General features: G+C 47.0%; 1 protein-coding gene across 2 annotated transcripts in view; it reads right to left on the bottom strand.

The window, feature by feature from the left end:
- Positions 1-26,185, bottom strand: part of EPHB1 (EPH receptor B1) — a 528,699-nt gene that overhangs the window by 348,910 nt on the left and 153,604 nt on the right. Inside the window, exon 3 of one of the 2 annotated variants that reach the window (XM_007521793.2) lies at positions 5,244-5,925. The exons of the other annotated variant lie outside the window; for it this stretch is intronic. Coding sequence (XP_007521855.2) covers positions 5,244-5,925 — 682 coding nt within the window. The remainder of the gene's footprint in view (positions 1-5,243; positions 5,926-26,185) is intronic. 2 annotated transcript variants of the gene reach the window in all.

Consider the following 26,185-nt stretch of genomic DNA (forward strand, 5'->3'; position numbering starts at 1 on the left):
CTACACTCAGAACTCAGCACCCAGGAGGAGAAGTGGTGGGGACACAGTGCTGAGACCAGCCATCCTCAGGGACATGGCAGTGGCCCTCAGATACCAAGCTGCTGTAATTCCAAAGCTCCTCTCAGCTTCCTTAGTCTTCCCCATCTGCTCCTCTTGCTGTTCAAGTTGACAAAGGCAGGAAACTATTGAAAAGTTCAAAACATCCCCAGGGTCTCCAGGCATGAAGGAATCCACATACAAGTGGAAGTCTCCATTTGGAGGTGGGGAGAAAGAAGCAATACCCCCCTGCCCCCTACCCCCTCCCCCCCACAGATGGGGGTACCATCTGGACTAAGGGTCAATGGGGAGACCCTGAGGCTGACTGTGCTCTGGCGGGTTCTGGTCCTACCTATGGTTTGGACAGATTTGTGGGGAGTAGGGAAGACAGAATGTTGGAGGGATATGCCAAGCCAGGACTTTTCTTGAAATGAAAAAACCCTGTGCATTGTCTCTGATTGTCTGTAACCAATCAACTCACACCACGCCCAGTTTGAAAAGGCTAAAAGCCAGCTGCCAAGACAGAAGATTCTGTTTCAGGCTTGGTAGGAATCAGCCTGAACCCATCGAAATGACAATAAACGTAGCTTCTTGCCCTCCACATGGCTTCAGACTCCTCATTCTTCGTTTCCATCCGAGTGGTAACACTAACTTCTTCATCACATTGTTTTCCTCAAGAATTATGAAGGCCCACCATGTTTGGAATAGGATTCCTTGGGAGCTCCTCACAAAGCCACTGCGCTTTCCAGATCTGGGACAGGGATGGGCAGTCCCAGTCCCTTGGAACAGCTGCTGCAGTAACTCAGCATTACTGAGGTGAGCTATTGGGCTGTCAGAAAAGTCATGACACACATTTGCTTTGAAAAACATAGAAGTGTATGTCATGACTTTTCCAGCAGTCCAGTATTTTGCCAAACTGGCCCCCAAATTTTAACAAGCAGACAAAGGACCCTCCCAAGGCAGATTTTCCAAACATCCTTCCTTGGGCCCAACTGCAACAGCTGATAAAGCATGTTTAGGCTGCACAGCACAGGGTGCATTTACCAAGCACTATGACTGGATCTTCAATGCTGCAGAGGGTCACACAGAAAAATGACTTTGCCACCAACCCGAGCAGGAAGGCCAGAGAGAAGAGGGGTTGGGGTGGGGGAGACAAAGGCTCAACTCCTTATTCATCTACCTGCTGAGTTCTGAGTATGGAATTGGCAAGTGGGGCAGATGAGCTGTTTTTCCCAGCAATTAACAATACCTGTGTGGTAAGTGCATGGTGGGATGAGCATGGCCAGTGGGGGCGGCAGGCGGGATGTGCAGGAAGGATAAGATGGGAGCAGGCCTTGAGCCACGCATCCCTCTAGAAAGCAGTGAGTCCATAGCTTCACATCCTAATGCCCCAGCACTCCCCATGCTTCATTCTCTGCCAGCCACCCTCCTCACTGCAGGAGCAGCTCTAGGCAGGGCCGATCTTAGCTGACTGAGCAGCATAGTTGGTCTCTGGGTGCTCCTGCACAACCAGGCAACTGGCCACCTTGCTTTTGAAGGGAGAGATGTGCACAATGCAAGGTGTGACAGTCAGCTGGACAAGGCTTTTGCCCAGCATGAGAGTCTGCCCTGCCTGAAGAGTCAGCTGAAGGGTGATCCTTCCACAGTCCTATAGATACAACACAGGGAGATCTGGAAACACATTTAAAAAAAAAAAAAACAACCCTATAGGATTGGTTCTGAAGAAACAGCCTGATGCCAGGTCATGGGGTGTAAGCCTATGCCAGGAGATGGTAGCTTGCCTGGTAGAGCTCAGTGATAGTCCTGGGCTATCCATGGTGCTGTCCATGCTCCTGGTCTCCTGAGGACACACTACTATGCTAGGCAGGAGCCAGCACTGTAACCAAGGATCATGACACCCAAAAGCTCATCTTGAGTACCCAGATGGAAGACACACCACGATTCCTTCACATGCTCTGCTCACCCCCAAACAGAGGATGCTGAGATACTAAAGGTACAGTCTCTGCTTAAGGGTCCATCCCCTCTGCAGGGCAGCAAAGTGACTCCTGCAAGGGGAGATCTGGCCACAAGCTCTAGATCAGGGAGACTCAGAGGAAAAGCATCTGGAAGACACAGTTCAATGTTCCTGAGACAGGAGAGACAGAGGGTTCCTTGTCTTATTAAGACTAAGACCAACATGGCTGCTTAACTTGTAACTGGAAGATGGCACTGTACATAAAGTGTTGGACTATCAAACATAAGGCTCTAAGTTCAATCTCCAGCACTACATATGTCAGAGTGATGCTCTAATTCTCTCTCTCATTCATAAATAAATAAATAATCTTTAAAAAAAAAACAGTGACTACCTGGTTTGCCACCTCCATTCACAGACAGGTAACATCCAAAATGGTGAATCAGTGGAGCCCTGAGCTCTCCACTTCCTCCTGCATCTGCAAAAGGTAGTACAGTCAAGGGAGGTTCCCAATAGCACTGCTAGTGGGAGTTACGAAACTGATTTCTTGTCTTCTTGAAGGGACGGACTTAACTAAGACACCAGAGACTCAGGAAGATGGGGAAAACCTTGTCACAAGGAAAGCTTTGTCAGAAAAATATAGAGTAGTCCACTCTGGATGGGGTAGAGTTTAGAGCTAGAGTGTCCCGGGTAATTTCAATATCTTCCTTTTATTCTCTTCTTGTTTGTAGAAAAATGCCAGACTCTCCCTTTTGTGCCAATATTGTTTAACTCTGGGGATATTCATGGGACATATCACCTTTCAAGATACACTGGAGAAGGGGGCCAGGTAGTGGTACAGCTAATAGAGCATACATATTAACATGCACAAGGAGCTAGGTTCAAGACCCTGGTCCCCACTTGCAATGGAGGAAGCTTCACGAGTAGTGAAGCAATGCTGCAAGTGTCTTGCTCTCTCTGTCCCTCTAACTCCCCCTTTCTTCTCAATTTATCTCTGTCTTATAAAAAAGAAAAGAAAGAAGGAAGGAAAAGGAAAAAAGCAAGCAAGCTAGCAGGCAGGAAGGCTGCTGGGAGCAGTGGATTTGTAGCACAGGCACAGAACCCCAGTGAGAACTCTGGTTAGTAGTCAAAAAACAAAGACAAAAACATTCACTGGGAACATCGTCCCTTCAGGGAAATTACTTAACTCTGTTTACATCTGGGGGATTCTTCTGCCTTGGAGCACACTGGAGATATTCAGGGAGCATTTCCTATTCAGGGAAATTGGGGAGTTGCTATTTGCCCCTCCTGTTCTTAGCAAGCATTTTCCCTGCTCTGTGTCCTCCAATCTTCCCTGACACCAAGCTAACCAGCCAACCCACCACAGTATCTTATGGTTAGGACTGCCCACAAAGGCAGGGGCTAGGGCTGGAGAGGGAGAAGGGAAAGAAACCATTGACATTTCTGTCCCCACAGGCTCTCCCAGGACACCACAGGAGGTGAATGACAAGGAGCAAAGGACACGGGATCTCCCTCTCCAAAAGAGAAAAGTTCCAATTAGCCCAAAGACATGAGAGCCAGTTCCCAGAGTACCAATTAAATCAGAACCAATCAATGCCCAGCCCCCATTTCTGCCACTCTGCTCTGGAAATAATGAGAGAGAGATGAGAGATGGTCCCAGCCAGCAAGTGCTGTGGGGCAGCTCTTTGAAGCCTAGGGCAGTTAGTTGCCTGCTCTGTGGCAGTTGGCCGCTGCACCTGGACCTTTGAGGGTTCAGCCTGGTGCCTCAGTCCCTGCTCAGACCCTAACAAGTGCCAAAGAGGGCTCTGCCTGCTCCACCCCCAGTCAAAGGGGACAAAGAAGAGCACTGTGGGATGGGGGGGGGGGGCAGCCTGACTGCCTGTGTTGATTCATCTCCATAGCTGGCACTCTTTTCCCTTTGTTTCCACACCATCCATCACAGGCACCATAACCAAGAAATCCAATAAAGACACAAAGGCACAGCAGGCCTTAGAAAAAGACCAGGGGAGTATCCCAGCCCAGGCAATTAGCTGAGTCTAAAGGATGGCAGAGCCCATGGGCACCAGAAATCCGGTGCCTGTCATTGGCCCTGCAGGTGTCTGCTGAGGGAGGCAAGTGGAGAAAGAGACACAAGGGCTGGTCAGGTCCCCAAAAGATTGAGGCAGCTTAAATAAAAGTTAAGTGCCAAGGTGGTCATGTGTGAAACTCTGGAAAGTATGAAGAATCACCAGGGAGAGAGCATAGTGGGAGAAATAAAGTAAAAGACCATGCCTGAGGCTCTTCATTTTCAAGTTCAACTACCAGAACCACCTTATGCCTGAGCTGAGCAGTGCTCTGGGAAAAAAATAAATAATAAAGAAAATATTTGAAAGCCACAAACAAAGCTGAATAGAGGAAATAGCATTTCCCTCTCCATCTCTGGATCAATGTAGAGTCAGCATCCAAACATGTAAGCCAAGGATCAGCTCTAAGCCTTCTAGCAACCTTTTATTCACTCCCAAAGCACACTGAGTCTGAGCCAGCTTGCATACTTGTTGCCATGCACTAGACAAGTATTCACTCGGGCAGAAGAGAGTGGTCCTGTGAACACACAGCAGCCTAACCTACTCCCCAAGTGCAAAGTTCAGATTCTCTGATTCATTCAGAAGCAAAGGTAGAACAATGCATGGGACAGTCCCACCCCACCGATAAGATAATGGCTATATGAAAGGGAGGTCTCATCCCTGCTCCACGGCCAGGTATTGAGCCCAAGGGAGGGAGACAGACAAGCCAAGGGTGGAATTGAGATAATGAGCTATGAATTCAGTAACAAGTTCAGTGCCTTGAGAGCTAGACTAAAGTCAACTAAAATATGTCCCCAGTTCAGTCGCTTCTCAATTATCTTTAAGCAAATTATCTATGACAACAACCCAAGTTCTCTTTGCTTCAGGCAACAGGGCTGGATGGGGAGTGGTGTGTGTGTGTGTGTGTGTCTTCAGATTTACTATAACTGAGTAATTACTAAGCTTACACTCAATCTACTTGTCATTTTGGAATTCTTCCCATCTCCTCCCTCCAATATGAGTACTGAAATTATAGTTGAATGTATGAGGAAAACCATGAGATCTAGCACTGGAGAGGGAGCCTCTCCAGAGCTTTCTAATATGCCACTATGCACTTCTGTTCCTGTCTAGTTCAGAGCTTGAGGGATAGAGGAACCTTGGAGAACCAGCCATACTCCAGTTGGCCAGAAGCCTCAAGAGGCACCAGGGCTTACCCTTGCAGGCCACGCTGTTCTCGGGCTCGTAACCAGGTTTGCAGGTGCAGCGCCCGATGGGCACCATCCACTCCCCATCCCCATTGCAATAGAGTTTGATGGGCACATCCACTTCTTCTGCATTGGGAATGCATGTGCCTGGAGCAATCACCAAAGATGTGCTCTCAGAACCAGTCATGGTCTCTGGAAAGACTGCAAAATTTTGCACAATGCTGGGACATTTTTTGAAGAAGACACGAACAGAGAGGAGAGACATACAGGCCCCATAATCCTGGAAAGCAAGGTAAAAGCCATTCCGGGTTAGAGGCCCAAAGCTCCTGACTTCTGTGTTGACCTTCATCAACCTTCCCCCAAAGTCCACCTGGGAGAAGCTCTCATCTGCAGCAATGGTGTCTACTTTGAGGTAGGGAGCTTCACTCCAGAAGGCCGACTTCTTGGTGGCAATGACTGAATCCGTTTCATAGTAGTACAAGTTGAAAGTCTCCTTGCAGGAGCCAGGGACATTGGGAAGGCTGCTACAGTCTCTCACAGTGAAGCGCATCTCTGTGTAGATGCGGTGGGCCCCTCGGCGGTTGATGAACGTGGTGAGCAGCCAGTTGTTCTGATTGGGCTCGAAGACATTGCACACCTGGTAGGTGCGAATGGTGTTGAGGTTTTCATCATAGCCACTGACTTCTTCCCACTGTCCCAAGCAGGTCACAGGCACACACATGCAAAAATACAAAACAGAGAGTGAGAAGGCAAAAAGAGGCAGAGAAGTCTGGCGCTGGAAGAGGCCTTAAGAGCTCATCAATCCAGCGGCTGGACTTAAGAAATGAACACATCAAATACTAAATCAATTTTAAAGATTTCTTAAGAGATGACTTTATTTTCCTGCACTCCATTCCAAAATAGAACAGACTTCATTCTAGAAAACATTTCTTCATCTAATCCACAACTCTTGTGCTATGGCAGTGGTACATTACTTCCAGTTTACAGGTGTGTGTGTGTGTGTGTGTGTGTGTGTGTGTGTGTGTGTGTGTGTGTGTGTGTGTGTGTTTTGTCTTGTGTGGTGGCAGGGGCTTTCTTCTTCAATATCTCATATTCTACTCTCCATAGGATGTGAAACATGACACCTCAAACTTGGAAATCCTCATGACTGAACTTTATTACTTAATTTTTATTTCTTTGTCATTGCTCAGACTACATAATTTTGGGCTGACTTTTTCAGACAGAAATAGATAGATAAGTATAGAGATAGGTAGGTATGTAGATAGATAGATAGATAGATAGATAGATAGATAGATAGATAAGTAGATAGACAGATAGATAGGAAATAAAGAAAGAAGAAAACTTCCAAGCTTCCCAAGTGTCATGAGGACCAGGCTCTAACCTGCATCATGCACATGACAAAGCAGATGTGTTCTCAAGTCCTAAGTAAGCCATCTCAGCTGCTTTTGAACCTAATTTTTATCACTTTTATATCTCTGAAAAGTATATAAAGCTTCTTGGAATTTCCCAACAAATTTAGATACCCACAAACTTTTGTTTCATAACATCAATCTCTTTTAAGTAGCTATTCTGAAAATGTAGTAAGAGCTGAAGTTGCTAACAGAGCTCTTGAATGAAGCAAATTAAGCTTTATTGTGTGCAAATTTCAAGCAAAGATGTGATGAAAGAGAAAGCTGGAGGGTTACTATTAAGGAAGTAATGAGTGCTTCTTAATAAGGAAGAGAGCATCATGATTCAGACTAGCTCTAATTTGGGGCAGCCTTATATTGGAAAAAGAGGAAGAACAATGGGATTATTCAATGAAACCCCTCAATCTCCTCCAAAAACTTTGAGAACTAGGCAATATGACTCCCAGTTTACTAATAATGCCATCTATCTTTGGCCCTGTGGTTAATGATGAGATGTTGAAGAAAAAATAGAAAACAGCAACAAGTTATTTGGATCCTAAAAAAGAAATTCACTTCATATCTTATTTTAATAATGGTGGGAGGTGTACATAAAATCATAGCCCCCTGAACCAAGTCACTCTGGTAAAAGGCAAAAGAAGAGTTTTTGAACATCCTTTCCTTCTTGGACTGGGAAAGGAAGCAGAGACTCAGATTGGAGGACTCTCATCCCTCATTCTCAAAACTTGGAGCTATCCCCGGGAGAGGCCAATATGTACATTCAAAAAGTAAATAAAAGACAAATGAAAGCCAACTTCCTTAATATGAAAAGAAAAACAAACAAACAAAAAAAGAATGAGATCCTTGATTTAGTAGTGATAGTAAAAGTACCAGAAAGTACAAAGTTATTTAAAAACCATACTAGTTACATACTGTTCACAGTTTGGAGTTGAAATATACCAGCAAGAACACATTCGAAGAGCTCAGAGTCACTCACCTGTCCATGGGAAATGCAGCACAGTGGCTTCTTGCACAGAATCAAGCCCCTCCTGTAGCAGCAGGAAGTCAGAGGCAGGGGTTGTGCCTTCAAAGTCGTATCATTTATAGACCAAGTATTATACAGAACTGAAATGGGCACACCCAAGTCTGCCAAGTGACCTCAAGGCCATTCCTGCTGCCCAAGCCCCTGCCACCAAGAGACTTGAACTGAGTCTACCCATCATCCCTCTGCCTCCAGCTCCTCTCAGCTCAGGAGTCCTTCCTACCCTGGAGTCCTTGGTGAACTTTCTGGTACCCTAGTGCTCTGCCTAACCACACCTGGACTCTGCTTAATTCCTTATTGATTCTCTAGACACTGACATGTCATTGTTCTGCCTTCTGAATGACTGTCTGTTGTTTCTTTTAAATGTATTTGCTAGTTACATTCTGCTTGTCTTTTTTTTTATTATTATGTTTACTTTGAATACACAGAGAGAAATTGAGAGGGAAGGGGAGATAGAGAGGAAGAGAGAAGAAGAGAAACCTACAGCACTGCTTCAGCATACATGAAGCTTCTCCCTACAGGTGAGGACCAGTGCCTGAAGCTGACTACTTTCACGTAGCAATGTGTGCATTCTACCAGGTGTGCCACCACCCAGACCCACTCAGTTTGGTTTTTTGTTTTTGCTTTTTCTTGTTTTACATTTTCTTAGGGGAGGTTGGGGAAAAACATAAAGGAAATATACTAGAAAGAAGTTGCTGACAAATGTTTCAATTCCAATTTTTCAGGCCCCTCTCCCTTTCCAAGGTATCCTAGAAAGAATATTCTTTTCAGCTGATCCAATATGACTTCTCAGGGAAGGACAGGTTTCTTCACAACAGGTCTCATGATCTAATATTTCTTTCCTTTTGGGGGAAGAGTGCAGAAACAGCCAGGCAGCAATAGAGTGAAAGAGACCCTAGCTCCAAAGTTTCCTCCTCCTTGTCGTGGAGACAAGGCCCAAACTATCCAAACGAGCTGTTTCGACGACTTGAGATCTACTCTTCTATTCAGGCTACAGCATGTTGTGGAAACCCTCTGTCAATGCACAGGTCATCAGTGGTCCCATTTAGGGTAGGGGGTCCCTGTCAGAATTCCTGACCCACCCATGGCTCATGCAGCTCTACTTTGGAGGAGCAAACAGGAAGCAAAGCCCGCCCACCTGAGCACTGAGACACTACCACCTGTAAGCAGAGACTGAGGACCCCCATCCTCCTAGAACTGGAATACTGAGCACATTTATCTTAACAAATGACACTGATTGGTATCATAAAAACCCCACCGAGGTAATTGCTTTCAACATTAACCTCTCTGGGCCTCAGTTTTCTGTCTGTAACATGAGGAGTCATACTGGGTGACCCCCGGCCATAAAATCCCGATGATCTAATTGATTCCATGACAGCTCCCAAGGGTGAGATCCTGACAAATTAGGGAGGAAGACAACTGCATATTCAAAGGGGGAGATTAGAGAGACATTCTGAGAGAGAGGAAAAATAACTCCCTATTGTCTGTGGAAAGGCAGGCCTGGCGTCTCCCTTTCATTCCTTGCCCTTTTTCATTCTTCTCCTGCCAGCAGGTGCTCTGGGGGTGGAGGGAGGTGGGTGGTGGAAGGCAGAAGCATAAGCCATTGGAGTGGGCTAGGGTTGGGGTGGGGATCTGAATGCTGTCCAAGCTTGTGCCAGTTAGACTGGGGGGGGGGAGGGTTTGAAGAAATAGTAGATTTGCACTTCTCCAAAATGAGGGTGGAATGGCATTCCCAGCAGGGAGGGGCAACAGGGCTATTTGTTTATGATGCAAGGAGTCAATATCATTGCTTTCTAGTTAGCTCTCACTCATTCATCAACGAACAGAATAAATATTTACTGAATGCCAACTTTGTGCCAGGCATCCCATTAGCCACTGGGGATACAGAAATATGAAGCTTGTAATCTAGAGAGAGAAACAAACATTAGACAAATGGTTATTAAAATAACTAAATAATTACAATGGCATTGACTGCTGAGGAGGAAAATTACAGGGTGCGAAGGTAGAGGAGGGTGTAACTAATCTACAGAGGCATGCCAGGAAGCCCCCCTCCAGGTAGAGAAGGAGTAGAAGAACACGACAAATTGTGTGTCTGCTGGGGCCCAGAGGGCAGATAGGATACAGAGCCATACAGACCCCCCAGACAGCAAGTGCAAAGGCACCGTGGTGAGCAAAAGCATCCTGGCCCCACCAAGGAATGAAGCCTGTAGGACAGGAGAGGCATAGGAGCTGGTGGTGACAGAAATAGGATTCAAGGGTGGGTGGATCTGGCCAAGAAGTTTGAAGAAGTTGATGATAAGTGGCAGGGCGGAGGAGAACTCTACAGGTGACTGTGACTGAATTCAGGACAGATTTCTCTGGTTCAGAGTTAAGAATGGCTGGTCCAGGCAAGAGATGATGATGTGTTCAACCAGACCAGTAGAGACTAAAAACTGTTTGATGGGATGGAGGCAGCACAGTGGTTCTGTAATAGACATTCATGCCTAGGGCTCTGAAGTCCCAGGTTTAATCCCCAGCACCACTATAACCCAGAGCTGAGCAGTGCTCTAGTGTCTATCTCTCTGTCTTTCTATATATTTCTCATTAAAATAAAATTTTTTAAAAATATATAGGGGGTCAGGCAGTAGCGCAGCAGGTTAAGTACACATGGCACAAAGCACAATGACCCTGTTTCGAGCCCCCGGCTCCCCACCTGCAGGGGGGTCACTTCACAAGTGGTGAAGCAGGTCTGCAGGTGTCTATCTTTCCCTCCCCCTCTTTGCCTTCCCCTCCTCTCTCCATTTCTCTCTGTCCTATCCAACAACAATAACCGCAACAAAGATAAAACAACAAGGGCAACAAAAGGAAAAAATATATAGCCCCCAGGAGCAGTGGATTCATGGTGCAGGCACTACAAATCCACTGCTCCTGGAAGCCACATTTCCCATTTTGTTGCCCTTATTGTGGTTGTTATTGTTATTGTTGTTATAGCTGTTGTTGTTGGATAAGACAGAAAGAAATCATCAAGAGAGGTGGAGAAGACAGAGAGGGGGAGAGAAAGAGAGACACCTGCAGACCTGCTTCACCGCTTGTAAAGCGACCCCCCTGCAGGTGGGGAGCTTGGGGTTTGAACTGGGATCCTTATACTGGTCCTTACGCTTTGCACCATGTGCCCTTAACCCACTTAAAAGATACTTTAGGGGGAGTTGGGCAGTGCCCATAGCAGGTTAAGCACAAGGATTGGCGTAAGGAGCCCAGTTTGAGCCCCCGGACCCCCACCTACAGGGGAGTTGCTTCACAAGTAGTGAAGTATGTCTACAGGTGTCTGTCTTTCACTCCCCCTGTCTTCCCCTCTTCTCTCCATTTCTCTCTGTCCTATCCAACAATGACAACATCAATAACCACAACAATGTTAAACAAGGGCAAGAAAAGTGAAAATAAGTAAATATAAAATAATAATAATAATAAAAGATACTTTAGGATAGAATCTCTAGACTCACACTGAACCAAGTTGGATGCTAAGAGGAAAGACTGAGGCTGGTTTGACCCAAGTTTAGCTTATCCCTTTAATACCCTTCCTCCTTCTTTTCCTTTCTCCCTTTCTTCCTTTATTTTTCTTTCTTTCTTACTAGAGCACTGCTTAACTATGGTTTACAGTAGTGCCAAGGATTGAACCTGGGACCTTGGAGCCTCAGGCATAAATGATTTTGTAGAACCACTATTCTGCCTCTCTTTATACTCTTTCATGTTTCAGTTCTGCCTCCCAACCATGCTCTCTCTGGTACCTTAGGAGCACAGTTTCACAGACCCTTAGAGAAGGGGGAAGTTTTGGCTTGTGCACACCACCCTGTATTCCTGTTCAGGACTCAGATTCTCTTACCCAAAGCTCCTGACACTTGGTCACATGCTCATCCCAAAAGGATTTGCCCAAGGGCTCAAGGGCTTTCACTCAGTGACAATTTCTCAACCTCCACTTCCAGGTCTTTCCATACCACCCTCCTGTGTTCCTGTGTGTAATTATCTCCTCCCAGGAAAACAACATAACACCAGGGTTCTCTCATCAGATTAGTAATATGGGGGGGTGGATAAAATATCCAGCCTTGATAGGAATGTGGAGGAAAGGGCAGGGCCCAAATCAACTGATACCAGTATATCTGGTGAGTCTTTTTAGAAGCTAATTCAGTATTTTCTCAATGATGTTTACAATCTTACCCCAAATTCAAATAAATGGGGAAAAGATGAATATGTATTTAAATTGTTGGGGTTAGCTGGGGAGTCACTCAGGGAAAAAACACTTTTGCATTCATACTCATACTTTAACATAAACTCTCCATGAGTCAAACATTTAAACATTAAAAAAGAAACCATTAAAAAATGCTGAAAGAAACCAGGAAGATAATTTTCATACACTAATTATGATCTGAAATGAAGAAACTATAAATGATAAATCCAACTCTATAAAATGTTTTAACTGACATGACAGAAATAGTTCTATGTAAAATATTTTAAAAGATTTTTTAAAAGCTATCTGTAAAGCACCAATACAGTATGATTTTTCCTAACCTGTAGAGAAAAATCTATATATCAGTGATAAAATAGAAAAGCAAACAAAGGAAGTCAACAAATTATTCACTAAATAAACAGACACAATTCTTGGGGGCTGGACAGTAGCAAACTAGATTGAATGCATGTTACCATGAGCAAGAATTCTAGTTCAAGCCCCTAGTCCCCATTTGCAGGGTTGGGGGGAAGAGCTTCAGGAGGGGTGAAGCAGTACTGCAGGTGTCTCTCTCTTTCTCTCCTGTCTCAATTCTCTCTATCCTGTCAAATAAAAGAACAAACAAAAAAAATGGCTACTAAGAGCAATTGATTCATTCTTTTGGCACCAAGATGCAACACTAACCCTGATGGCAAAAATAAATTAATAAATTAACAATAATAACAAACAGGCAGACACAGTATTCAAACACAGAAAAATATCACACCTCACTCATGATCACTGAAATAAGTGAGAATCGGCCTCATTGTGATTTAATATTCTTAGTAGAGACAAAGAAGCAGAGAGGCATGTGATTTCGATAAAGAGACCCTTTCTATAGCGGCTGTACCAGCTTGCCTCATAGATATCAAAATGTCTGCTTCCCATATGTCCTCCAACACAGTGGAAGCAGTCACTGTGCAGGGTCAGTGAAATAGCTCACTTAGATAGTGTGCTGCTTTGCCATGTGCACCAGACAGCACAAGCCCTGCCCCCACTGCACTGAAGGAAGCTTCAGTATTGTGATCTCTTTTGCTTTCTGTCTCTTTGCCTCTACCTAACCCGCCATCTTCCAAACTTGAGTCCTGATGGATGTCAAGGCAAAAGTACCCCCCATGCCTGAATGACTGCTTGGTCAGTATAACCTATCTTCTTTACAAAACCAAGTCCCTCCTATCTGGCCTCTCTCTTGCATTCCCACGGCCCTGTGCCAAAGCTGTTGTTATCCCCATCTCTAACTCTCAGTTTGGTCAGAAACTTGGTGACAGGAGATGAAGCAGGGGGTGACAAGGGCGCCAACCAGAGCCAGGTTCCCTCACATCTGGACACTGACACAGGGCCTGTTTCCACCACACCCCCTTTCCTTGGCACCGCTGCAGAGGGTCCAATTGGCCCTCAAGACATTTTCCTATCCCATTTCAACTGCTCTAGAGAATAATGGATCTGGCTGGCAGTCACTATGGATCTTTCTGACCAAGACCTTTTGTTGACAAATGGGCACAATGAGACTCAAGGACTCTCCAAAGCTGGCCCCAAGCCAGGCATCAGAATCCGGCTTCTAGGCCCTTCCTCTAGGGACAGTGGGGGCACTGACCTTTGTTCCTCCAGAATCCAGCCTGCCCTACTGATTTTCAGCTCTTGTGCTGCTGGCTATGGAAGCACCATGGAGCTGATTCCATGCAAAGCAGTGCTGGAACATATTAGCATATACCCTTTGTAAACGTTTATGTTAATTGGCGTGTGTGGAGGGTAGCTGTGTGGGAGGGTTATCACTGGGGATCTGTACCTGCAAGAGAATCCACTGTTCATGTGGTAATTTTTCCTGTTTATTTATTCATTTGCTTTTTATGTGATAGGACAGAGAAATGGAGAGGGAATGGGGAGAGAGGGAGAGAAAGAGGCACCTGTAACACAGCTTCACCTCTCCTGAAGCTTCACCCCCTTCAGTCCTTCAGTAGCTTGAGCTCAGCTCGGGTCCTTTGCATAGTAATGTGAGCACTCAACCAGGTGCGTTCCTACTGTCAGCCCTGCTTCTGACTTTTGATCCCAATCTGTCTTTTCCTGGAATGAACTATTTGTTGTTCTCTTTTAATGAGCTGACTCTTCCCCCAGGTGACTCCTTGTTAAGGACCCCAACCTACCCTTTCTTCCTCTGCTGAAGGATGACATAGCCACCCTGGAACTTCCTGCTAGCCCAGGGTTTCTCTTGCCTTAATTTTCCATCTAGCAACATGGTCCTTGCTGAAATGAACCATTTAATTAGTTACAACAGAATCCCCTATCCTCTTAAGGAACTCACAGCCTGGTCAGCCCTCCTTGCTCTCAGCACTCCTACCACCCAGAAAGATTTCTCTCTTCTCTGAGATCTCTGCAATGCCAGTCATTCTCCTTAACTCCACTGTCCCTGTGAGCTTCTGAAAATCCATGGCCAGGTGGACTAGCCCCAGAGGACCTGGCTGTGCTGGGTACCTCCCCATCTTCCCAGAATGCACCTCTCTCTCTTAAGAGAAGAGCCTGTTGCTTAACTTCTCTGTCTTCTCAGTCCCTGGCCGCCCTTTGCTGGGAGTGTATAGCAGGTGCCACCAGGCAGAACATGTCCCCTAGAGAGGAAGGAACAAAGCAGTCTTGCACAACCAGCATGATGTGAAGAGTCTCTGAAAGGGCGCTATTAGCGATGCAAATGGACCACCTGTCCTTGAGATAAGCATAATAAAGAAAACAGTGACACCCCTGAGGAAGCAAGCACTGGTGCAGGCTTTCTGACTTTGATGTATGAGAAAGGCAGCTCTGGGTTCCTCCAAGATGCTGGTGGGGAGTCAGAGTTCGAGGGTCTATTACTCAAGCCAGAGTAACCTGTTGACATTTGGAGAGTGCATGTTGATGATCTTGTCTCTGTGTGTGTTTCTCCTGCAAAACCACTGGTCCACGTTGATGATCCTGTGTGTGTGTGTGTGTGTGTGTGTGTGTGTGTGTGTGTGTGTGTGTGTTTCTCCTGCAAAACCACTGGTCCACCTACACAAATTTTCAGTACAAACTTCAGAGACTTTGACATATTTATTATTGCTTCATTATCATTATTTGTCTCAAGGTCCTCTCTGGGCCTCCACACCTACATGATTCCTCTGTTCCTCGTGGATTATCATCACTATTGATATTATTTTTATTATCCTTGTCCTCCTCCTCATCATCATCATCATTACTTTTATTCCCACCAGTGTTGTTGCTGGGGCTTGGTGCCCATACAATGAATCCATCACTCCTGGCAGCCATTTTTTCCTCTCCCATTCCCCCAACTCCTTTTTTTAATTTAATAGGAAAGAAAAAAATTTAGATAGAAAGGGAGGAAGATAAGACACCAGCAGTACTGCTTCACCACTCCTGAAGCTTTCTTTCCCCCTGAAGGTGGGACTAGGCTCTTAAACTTGAGTTCCTGCATATGATAAAGTGTATACTCTACCAGGTGCACCACTGCCCTGCTTCTATAGTTGTTGGTGTTTTAAGAACAGAGTGGGAGACAGAGAAGAGAGAGACTGAAAGAGAGAGAAAGAGAGAGAAATGAGAGTGTACCACTGTGCTGGAGAAGCTTCCCTGCTGCAGGTATGCCCATGAAGTATCCAGTCATTCAAATTCTGGTTGCTGCCCATGGCAAATTGTGTGCTTTATGGATTGAGCTCTCTAATATATTCTTTACCTCTAAGGTGGTTTTTTCAGAGCAGACAGAGGACATCTGGAGGAAGATCAGGTGAGTTAAACAGGTGGGCAAGGGAGGAAAGACCATTTCTCCTCAAAAATGCAAAGTCGTTACACAGTGAAGTGAAGCAAGCTGACCCCATCACCTTCTGAACAGAGGTCCAGCATGGAGTTCCAGGGTGTCTAGTGACAGAACACCAGGCTGGAACTGACCTTTTCCTGGACTCCTGAAACTTTACCCATGGCAGGTCTTGCCCTCCCTTGCATGCCCACTTGCTCACAAGATGCTGTGGTAATAACTGACTGGTACAGAGAAGTCACATCTAAAAGGTCAGGAAGGGACACTTTCTCTGGACAATTTCATATGAAGCAAGGAACCAGTGAATTGGGCATTATTTTGGATAGAGACAAAGAAATTCAGACGGAAGAGGGAGAGAGAGAGAGAGAGAGAGAGAGAGAGAGAGAGAGACCTGTTTTACCTCCTGTGAAACTTTCCCCTTGTAGGTGGGGACCAAAGGCTTGAACCCAGGTCTTGCGCATAGTAATATGTGTGCTCAACTGGATGCACCATCTCCTGGCCCCTATGGATTGATTTATTTTTACAGAGTTTGAGCAATAGAGAGGGAAAGGGACAGAGATGAGAGACACCATCAGTACAGCTCCACTGCTTAGGAAGCTTCCCCCCACTGCATGTGAGTACAGGGTGCTTGAACACTGGTCCTGGTGCATGTGTGCTGTGTGCTCTACTACCAGGCACACCACTGCCTGGCCTTTGGTTCTCACCCCCCCTCCCCCCGACATCAGGGTTATCACTGGGGTTTGGTGCCGGCATCACAAGCCCACCACTTCAAGTCATTTGTTTTGTTTTGTTTGGTTTTCCTTTTTGTGTTTATTTCTCTTTCTCCCTTCTTTTTGAAATAGAGAGAGATAGAGGGAGAAGAGGGAGATAGAAATGGAAAGAGAGAGTCACCTATAGCACTGCTTCACAGTTAATGAAGATTTTCCCCTGTAGGTAAGAGCCGGGGTCTTGAACCCGGCTCTTTGAACATGATAATTAATGTGTGCTCTCTACCAGGTGCACTACCAGGCCTGATTTACCCTTTTAATAAAGAATTAAGTATCTACTATGTCCTCCTCAGTGCTGGACACCCAGCAGTGAGTCCTTGCCAAGTCTTTGCCAGCATAGGCCTTCAATTCTGCCTAAGACTAAACCCAAGAAGGACTAAGCGAATTTTATCCCCAGAGAAGGTTGGATAACCGGACACTAATGAGGAACAGATGAAGGGACAGAGTGGCAGAGGGAAGGGGGCAGGTAGGCAAGGTGTTCTTTGGGGCCACCAGCCTGGAGGTGCATAAGAGAAGAAGCATCCTGGGCTTAGGTGACAAGAATAAACTCTGAAGCATGAGTGCATGAGTGTGTCTGTCATGTAGTCCAGAAAGTAAGGAGTCAGGGTGAGTGATTAGAGCACTCAGTTGAGAGCACATGCTACCATACACAAGGACCCAGGTTCAAACCCCTGCTCCCCGCCTGCAGGGGGGAAGTTCCATGTGCAGTGAAACTGGTCTGTATGTCTCTCTCTCTCTCTCTCAATTGCCATCAGGGTTATCACTGGTTCTCAGTGCTGACACAAAGAATCCACTAGCCATTTCTTCCTTTTTCTTTCTATTTTAGATAAGACAGAGAGAAATTGAGAGGGGAGTGGGGGGCAGAGAGGGAGACAGAGAGTTCTGCTTCACTGCTTGTGAATGTTCCCCCCTGCAGGGGAGTGGGGGCTTGAACTTGGGTCCTTGTGCATGGTAATGTGGTGCTTAACCAGTTGGCACCACCTTCTGACCCCCTGTCTCTCTCTACCTCTTGATTTCTCTATCTTTATGCAATAGATAAATACGTACATACATGCATACATAAAAAATTTATTATTTATTTTCCCATTTGTTGCCCTTGTTGTTTTATTGTTGTTGTTAATGTCGTCATTGTTGGATAGGACAGAGAGAAATGGAGAGAGGAGGGGAAGACAGAGATGGAGAGAGAAAGATAGACACCTGCAGACCTGCTTCACTGTTTCTGAAGTGACTCCCCTGCAGGTGGGGAGTCAGGGGCTCGAATCTGGATCTTTATGCTGGTCCTTGAGCTTCGCGCCACATGTGCTTAACCTGCTGCGTTACCGTCTGACCCCCAAAATATTTTTTTAAAGTAAGAAAGCAGGAGTCCAGGCCAGCTGCCAGGCAACAGAGGGCTGAAAGGAGGGGTGAGTAGGAGGAGAGACTGCGAGGCCAAGTGGTCCATACCTCTGTCAGCGACAGCTCTGAGAGTACAGGAAGCTTCCCAAAAGCCAGCATTCTCCCTGGCACACAACTGTTAAACTTTTATCTCAAAGGGCTTTGAGCGAAATCTCAGGGAAGGCTCATGGAGGACTGTCTGCTGCTGACTGCCCTTCTGTAAGTGTCAGCATGGCCATCCTCAGCACAGCAGCAGCAGTGTTGAGTTAACGTGGGGACCCACCCCTGGCTGCAACATCACAGCCTGGGAATCAGCTCCTCAATCTTGGATAAATAACGCTCTAGGCTCAGACAAGCTCAGGGACTAGAAGGCTTGCATGGCAGAGCAGCAGAGTGCCTTCTCAGCAGGCTGTCCCCTCTCCCCCCACCCATGTCCCTTCTGGGTTCCCAGAGACTGCCACAGGGTACAGTTGTGGGGGGGGGGGCGGCGTGGTCCCTGCTCAGGGTCAGTCATCAGCTCAGACGGCAAACAGATAAAACTTGTCACAGCTCATGTCAGGAGACAGAGCACACCTGAGACTCCCACTCCCCAGAAGCACCTTATGCTGAGCTGAGCCATGTCCGGGTTCTCCCTCCCTCCTCATTCTCTCTTTCTGCCACGTCAAAAATAAGTCAATCCTTTTCTCTTTTTCTTAGGTAGAAGCAGAGAGAGTGAAGGAGAACACAACATGAAACTTTCTTCAATGCACTAAGAGCCAGGTTCAAACCCAAGTCACGCACAGGACAAAGCAGCACACTACCCAAGTGAGCTATGCCTTTGGCCCTAGGTAAGAAAATTTAAAAAAGGGGGGGGGGTGTCAGGTGATGGCAGTAAAGTGAACTTGTTATCATGCACAAAGAAACAAGTTCAAGTCCCTGGTCCCCACCTGCATGGGTAGGGCAATGCTGCAGGTATCTCTCCTCTCTGAGGTCTCTCTTCTCTATGGTTCTCTGTCTCTCATCCTCTAAAAAAAAAGAAAGAAAAGGGAGGAAAATGGAAGTGAGGAGTGGTGCAGTCTTGTAGGCACCCAGCTCCAGTAATAACAATGATAATGAAAATAATACTAATTTTTAAAAAAGAGTCATAGTTCATAGGCTTCTGTCCTACTGAGCAGCTTATATTCAAACAGACTGTGTGAGGGAGTCTGCTATGTGACAGGGTCACTGTCTTCATATCTCTGGAGGCCATAAGTTCCCTGGCATTGTCCAAGCAGGAAACTTTCCCTCAAAGACCCACCTCAGACCCCTGGATAGAGATGCCCCTTCTCTGACAAGAAGCCCACAGGAAGCCAGAAGGTCCTTGGGGTATAGACCCTACCAGCTGGGCAGAGGCACTACCACCCCCAAGAACTCAGGCAAGCATGGGCAGGAGACTCTTCCTGGAAGAGCTGGGACATTAGACAAGCTGGAGAGTTAATTAACATGTAAACGTGATCTGTGGGGCACTGCTTCAGGGGGAGCCACCATTTAGCCCCCAACCATCCAAGGCAGAGAGGCACTCAACAGCTCCCAGAGGGGACACAGCACTAACTCACCACCAGAGATGCTTGAATCATCTCCTGGGTGTACTGCACTTTGCTGGGATGAGAGGGCATGGAAGGCCCCATTCACCTCCACAGCTCCACATCCTGTGCCAGAGAGCTGGGCTTCCACCTGTAGCAGAGGGCACAGCTTCTGAAACCCTGGGGTCTCCCATGGCTTTTGCATTGAGGGACTGAGGGACTTACTCACTGCCTGGAGTCAGAGGATTTGAGGGACTCAGCTGGAGTATGGAAAACACACTTGGCAGGGGGGTGAGAGGGGAGAGGCTGTGGCATTATGGAGTCTCCACAAAATCCTTCTAGAAAAGCAAGGAGTGCTATGTGGAAGCAGGAGAGGGGGACATGATCCCACAGGGGCACTGGACTGCTGGGAAGGACATTTTGGTATGTGCTGAAAAGGAGCTGTGATGAAGAGGAACTGATGTCTTCCTTCCATGCCCTGAACTCCAGAGGCACCGGCTGGAGCACAGGGTTCAGCCCACAGGCTCAGTCAGTAAGGCCCAGCAGTACAACCAAAGCTGATCAATTTTTTTTTAATGTGATTAACACAAGAGAGTCTGGGAGACAGAGAAAGAACCAGAACACCATTCTGACACATGCTTGGTGCTCTAATCACTGTGCCCCCTCTTGAGAGCTCACAGGCTTAAAGGCCAGTCTTCAAACGTATCTCAACCTCTGCTCTTCTAACACAGGGATACTAACCATAACCTCCTCACTAGGTGTTGGGAGGAATAAAGGTAATCACTGCTTCTTTCTTTAAGATTTATTTACTTATGAGAAAGAGGAGGTGGCACACTTGGTTGAGTGCACATGTTACCATGAGCAAGGAGCCAGGTTCAAACCCCCTGGTCCTCACCTACAAGGGGAAAGTTTTGATGAAGCAATGCAGCAAGTGTATCTCTTTCTCTCACCCTCTCTATGTCCCCATACCCTCTCAATTTCTGCTTGTCTCTATCCAATAAATAAAGATAATGAAAAATATAAAAAGAAAGGAAGGGAGGAAGGAAGGAAGGAAGGAAGGAAGGAAGGAAGGAGAAGGGGAAGGGAAGGGAAGGGAAGGGAAGGGAAGGGAAGGGAAGGGAAGGGAAGGGAAGGGAAGGGAAGGAGAGAAAGAACCAGAATATCACTCTGGCACATACAGTACTAGGAATCAAACTTGGGACCTTGTGTTTTCAAGTCCAATATATTAGCCACTGCACCACATCACTTCTTGACCAGGGGCATCAGTTCTTTTGGATATCAGCCTACATGACCTACCAATCTCTTCTGATTGTCTATTGTCTATGCACTGTCACCTCTGGGCAGGGTGTGTATACATGTGTGCATGTACATGTGTTCATACCTGCATGTCTGTGTGTATGTGGTTTAGATGCAGCTGTGTGTCGATGCTTTCATGGAGTGTGTTTGTGCTACACTTGGGCCTATTGCCTGTGGCCTAGACAACGTCTCCTCCGTGTCTTCCTTTGAACGTGCCCACTTACCCAGTACCACATGCACTGCTCATCTCTGTCACCCCTAGTCAGGGCAACTGCCCGGAGGCCCCCACAGCTAGGAGCTGCTTTAGAAAGACATGAGTGGGGGCGCCGGGTGGTGGCGCACCTGGTTGAATGCACATGCTACAATGCACAAGGACCCAGGTTTGAGCCCCCAGTCCCCAATTGCAGGGGGAGAGCTTTGTGAGTGGTGAAGCAGTGATGCGCTTTCTCTTCCTCTCTATCTCCCCCTCCCTTCTCAGTTTCAGACAGTCGCTATAATAAATAAAGATAATTTAAAAATTTAAAAAAAGAAAGATACAGAGAAAGGGACAGACAGACATGTAGCCTAGGTACTAGGAACCACACACATCTCCAGAGGAAGAGCCCTGCACAGTGTGAACACCTGAGCCCAGGCCTGTGGGCTGGACTCATCAGATCACTGGACCACTTGAGAAGACCATGAAACCACCCACCCAGCTTCACCTGCAGCAGGTGAGCCAACTGCAGAGAAGGGGCAGCCTTGACAAGACAACCCAAGCAGTCACAGCAACCAGGGAGGTCAGACACTAGAGTGGAAATCAAAGTATTTTCAAATCTCTGGTCAGGCTCCTGCTTCAACACTGCAAGTCCCCTAACTCACTGACACACACACACACACCGCTTTTCCTCTTTAACCTTTCACCCTCTGGTCACCCACTAAATTTCTGGGCTCTACACACAAAATATTTGTTCTCCTGCTTCCCAAGAGTCTAGGTGCCAAATTTCCAGGTGAATTTTGAAATAGTCATACTAGGAGCATCATTAGTATAGGGGGAGGATGGGGGTCCAAGGTCCAGGTGTCACACACCCTGCTTCTGGATGCTTTCACCTTTGTCACAGCCCTGGCTGCTACCATTACACAGGAAGAAACACTGCAGGTTTGTGCCTCTGGAGAGAAGGGGTTGCTTTACCACAGCCCCCGGGACCACTGTCACTGCCACCAGGCAGCAGCAGTGGGTACCAGGCCCTGCTTGGAGTGGAGGTCCTCAGCCAGGATGACAGCTGCTGCTGCTGTTGACACTGCAACAGTGACAAATTCATCCTCCTGACAAGATCCCTTTCAATAATTCACAGGAAGCTGGGGGGTTAAGACACTGTTTCTCTCTGTCTCTATGGAAATTTAAAACACCTCCAGCTGGGGCTTTTAAAAGAGAGGATAATGGGGCTGTCCCCTCAGGGGGGGGTTCCCCTCTCCCTTGCCCACCCCCCTTCTTTTCCATTTCCCAAAGGCATCCCCCCACTCCACCAGTCAGCCCTCTAACAAGGAGGCCCAGAAAGGAAGGAACCAGTGCTTGGCTGGTTGCTATGGCAATGGCACCTGGCATTCAGCTGTCATTATCCTGGTGCCTCATACATGTGATTATCTTAAGCTGCAGAATGAATGTGGTGCTCACTGAGGACCAACAAGGCCTTGTTGAACAAGGCAGTGACAGTAGGGGTGGTCCCAGGCCCCCAGCTGCTCTGTCCAGTCTTGGGGTCAGTGAGGAGAAGCAGAGCTCCACCTTGGAGAGACTGATGGCTGGGGCAGTAGACCTGCCTAAGCAGCCCTGCAGATGAGACCAACCAGGGACAGGGGCATAGCCGCCCCTCCCTGCCCCCCCCCCAAAAGCTCTTGGCTTCTGTCCAACTCTCTGGGTGCCAGAAAAATCAAATCTGATGGCCTAAAGACACACTCTTCTCCGTCAGTTTTGTTTATCCCAACCACCTCCACCATTGATGATCACTCTGCCCAGCTGCAGGGCACAGCTTTCTCCTGGGACAGTGGTTATCTGAGTTTGGTTCCTACAAGCGGGTAGAAGACTATGACTTTATTCCTTTGCCTCCTGGACTTTGCTTCATATGCTCTCTGGACTGAGGTCCCCAGATCCACAAGCATTCTTGGAATGAATGGAGAAAGGAAGGAAGGAAGGAAGGAAGGAAGGAAGGAAGGAAGGAAGGGAAGAGGGGAGGGAGGAAGCAAGGAAGGAAGGGAGGGAGAAAGGAAGGAAGGGAGGAAGGAAGGAAGGAAGGGAAGAAGGGAGGGAGGAAGCAAGGAAGAAAGGAAGGGAGGAAGGAAGGAAGGAAGGAAGGAAGGGAAGAAGTGAGGGAAGAAAGGAGGAATCATTGGTTAAGTCCCAGTCCCAGTCCAAGAATATTTCCACATTTTTTATTTTCTTTTTCTTTCTTCCTTTCTTTTTATATTTTATTTTTTATTATTTTTTTAAGTTTATGTATTTACTATTGGGTAGAGAAAGAGAGAAATTGAGAGGGGAGGAGTGATAAAGAGGGAGCAAGACAGAGAGACACCTGCAGGCCTGCTTCACTACTTTCCCCCTGCAGCTGGGGACCAGGGTCTTGAACTAGAGTCCTCATGCACTATAGTGTGTGCACTTATCCAGGTACACCACAACCCGGCCCTATTTTATTATTTTTTCAATGAAAGAGAAATACAGAGAGAAAGAAAAAGGGGTGGGGACAGTTTGGTGGCCCACTGGGTTGAGCACACATGTTACAGTGCACAAGGACCAGTGTTCAAGTCTCCTGTCCCCATCTGCAGGGAGAAGCTTCAGGAGTGCTGACACAGTACTGCTGATCTCTCTGTCTGTCTGTCTTATCAAATAATAGTTTTAAAAAAGGGAAAATGACCACTGAGAGTGATTGACTCATCATGCAGCCACTGATCCCCAGTGATAATCTGGTGGTGATAAAATAAAATAATAAAAAAGAGAGAGAAACCAGAGCACTGCTCAGCTCTGGCTGATGGTAGTGCTGGGGACTGAACCTAGGACCCCAGAGACTCAGATGCCGGGCTAGCTTCACTGGCGGGAGAGAGAGATGACCAGGGACTCACGGCTGAGTTGTATGCAGTTCAGTCTTTATTCATGTGGAATGCAGTGCAATCTAAGCTGTCTCTAATCACAATCTTGTCCTTATATATCCTGAGGCGGAAGTGTCAGGTCCAAAGTGGATGTACGCAGGATAGGGGGTGGGGAGAAGGAAAAAGCGTGCAAAACAGTGAGGATTAAGCCAATGCCCTGGAGGCAGGGCGGTGCTTAGTTAAAAGTGGTTATATAAATAGAATGCAGTGTTAAGCAGGGGGGATTAAACCAATGAAACAGAAGGGGTCTTAGAAGCAGAATTTAGAAGCAGACCGACACTCAGACATGAAACTTTCAACACTTTCTAATGTTTCTTTCAAAACTTAACTCCCAGAATAAGCTCCTCATGGCTGACACCCCCATGAAATCAGAACACCCACAGGTCTCCATTGCCTAGAATGCTCTGATCACCACCTAATCAGTGTGGTCTTTCCTGCCCTGTGTCCCATGGCCAGTTTCTAGGAATGATGGTGTGGCTAAAGACACATGCGTCCCCACCGCCCAGGGCTTGGTCCCCTAGGTCAAGCCCAACTACAGTACAGACTCTTTGAAGTAACCCAACTGACAATAAATAAATAAATAATGCAGCCCTCTGGTCCCTGTATTCTGGTTTTAAGACAATTCCATTTCTGAGGTTCCCCTTCACATGTACTAGCTCAGGGCAGACGTGCCAGAGCATCTGTGTGGGGAGGCAGAGCGGGGGACATTGTCACTTTGGACAATGGCTCTGAGCCTCAAGGTCTACTCTGTCTAATGGGCAGGACACCTCCTGTAGCTGCCCAGTGAGGAAATACAAGCCACTGTCTTCGCTACATGACGGACTGATTAAGCAGCCACACAGTCCGCTAATGTGCAGTGACCGGAAGTTGTCAGTGCTATTGTTCATTAGTGAGAGCTCCTGGGGCTCAGCAAGATAGTTCGAGTGGATAGCTGCACCCCCTTCACCATGTGCGCAGCCCAGGGCGGAGCCCAGACACCACTACCCTGGGGAAAGCATCCCTGATGTGATCTCTTTCCCTCTTGTCTCTCTATCTGAAATACATCAGCTCAAGTATGGGGAAGCTCCAGCAAAGGCAAAAACAATAATAATAATAATAATTACTATTATTATTTATTATTATTATTATTACAACAGCACTAGAATTATTAACCAGGTACATCCTGGGATGATCTTCATACAAGATCCACAACTTAACTGTCAGCAACTAAGTGCTGACTGTGTGTCTCGGGTACCTCAATCAGCGGCTCTCCACCCTACATCCCCAAAAGTTCCTCAAACAGGACTCATTCATTGAAGCCCCAGGCACAAGTCAGGACGAGCCAGACTGAATAAGAGATACAGTTCATGAAGGAGGTAAATAAGGCCTAATCCTGCCCAGAACTCTGTAAATAATTTCACAAGACCTGTCTCAGAGAGGCAGAAAAAAAAAAAAAAAAAAAGGACTCAGGGAAGAAAAAAGAGCTTAGAGAGCAATGCAAACCCACCCAGGACGTCAGTTCCAAATGCCAGTTTTCTTGCTTTCTACAATGCAACTATGGGGTGTGGCGTAGGTGGGCGTGGACTGCAGGTGAAGCCACAGGTGTGTGTGTGTGTGTGTGTGTGTGTGTGTGTGTGTGTGTGTGTGTGTGTGTGTGTGTGTGTGTGTGTGTGTCAGGGGGCACCCTGTGACTGCAGAACTATGCTCATCCCCCTGGAGTCAGACTCACACCTCCACCTGCTTCTAGCCCCCCACTTGCCCTTCTTCACTCTTTCTCCTCCTAGCCACCCTCCCTGGACCCTCAACTGCACTGCATCCCCTCTGCTGCTATGTCCCCCCATCACAGGCATCCTTCTTTCTCCCAAGCAGCCAGGGTGAGAGAACTCAGTCTTCAGGAGTTCCTGTTACCCCCTGACCTCTTTTTTGGTCCCATCCCCAGCCCTTTCCTGTCACCACCCCCTCTCCTGACCTCAGGAGGCTGCCAGGCCCACTTCACAAGGATAGCTAGGAGCCCAGTTATGGTGGAAGGGCACAAGAAGGGAGTATGCCAGAGAGCAGACAGCTATCTAGGCAAACTGAGGTCAGGCCTGCCTACAGGAGGAGGAAGGGGAAGAGTGCTCCCTCCCTAAGTCTGCACAGAAATAGCCTAAGTCCATCCACCCCCTCCTTCCTTCCTTCCTTCCTTCCTTCCTTCCTTCCTTCCTTCCTTCCTTCCTTCCTTCCTTCTTCGATTGCTTTCTGACAGAAATAGCATGGTAGCTGGCTCTTTCTCTCCCTTTCATTCATCCTTTCTTTCCTTCCTTTCTTCTTTCTTTCTCTCTTTCCCTTCTTGTGGACAGAAATAGCATGAACTAGGTGGTTGATTGGTAGCACACCTGGTCAAGCACACACATTATCATATGCAAGGACCCATGTTCAAATCTCTACTCCCTACCTGCAAGGTGGAA

Source organism: Erinaceus europaeus, chromosome 1 (genome assembly GCF_950295315.1).
Source record: "Erinaceus europaeus chromosome 1, mEriEur2.1, whole genome shotgun sequence".
In the NCBI taxonomy this organism is placed as follows: domain Eukaryota; kingdom Metazoa; phylum Chordata; class Mammalia; order Eulipotyphla; family Erinaceidae; genus Erinaceus; species Erinaceus europaeus.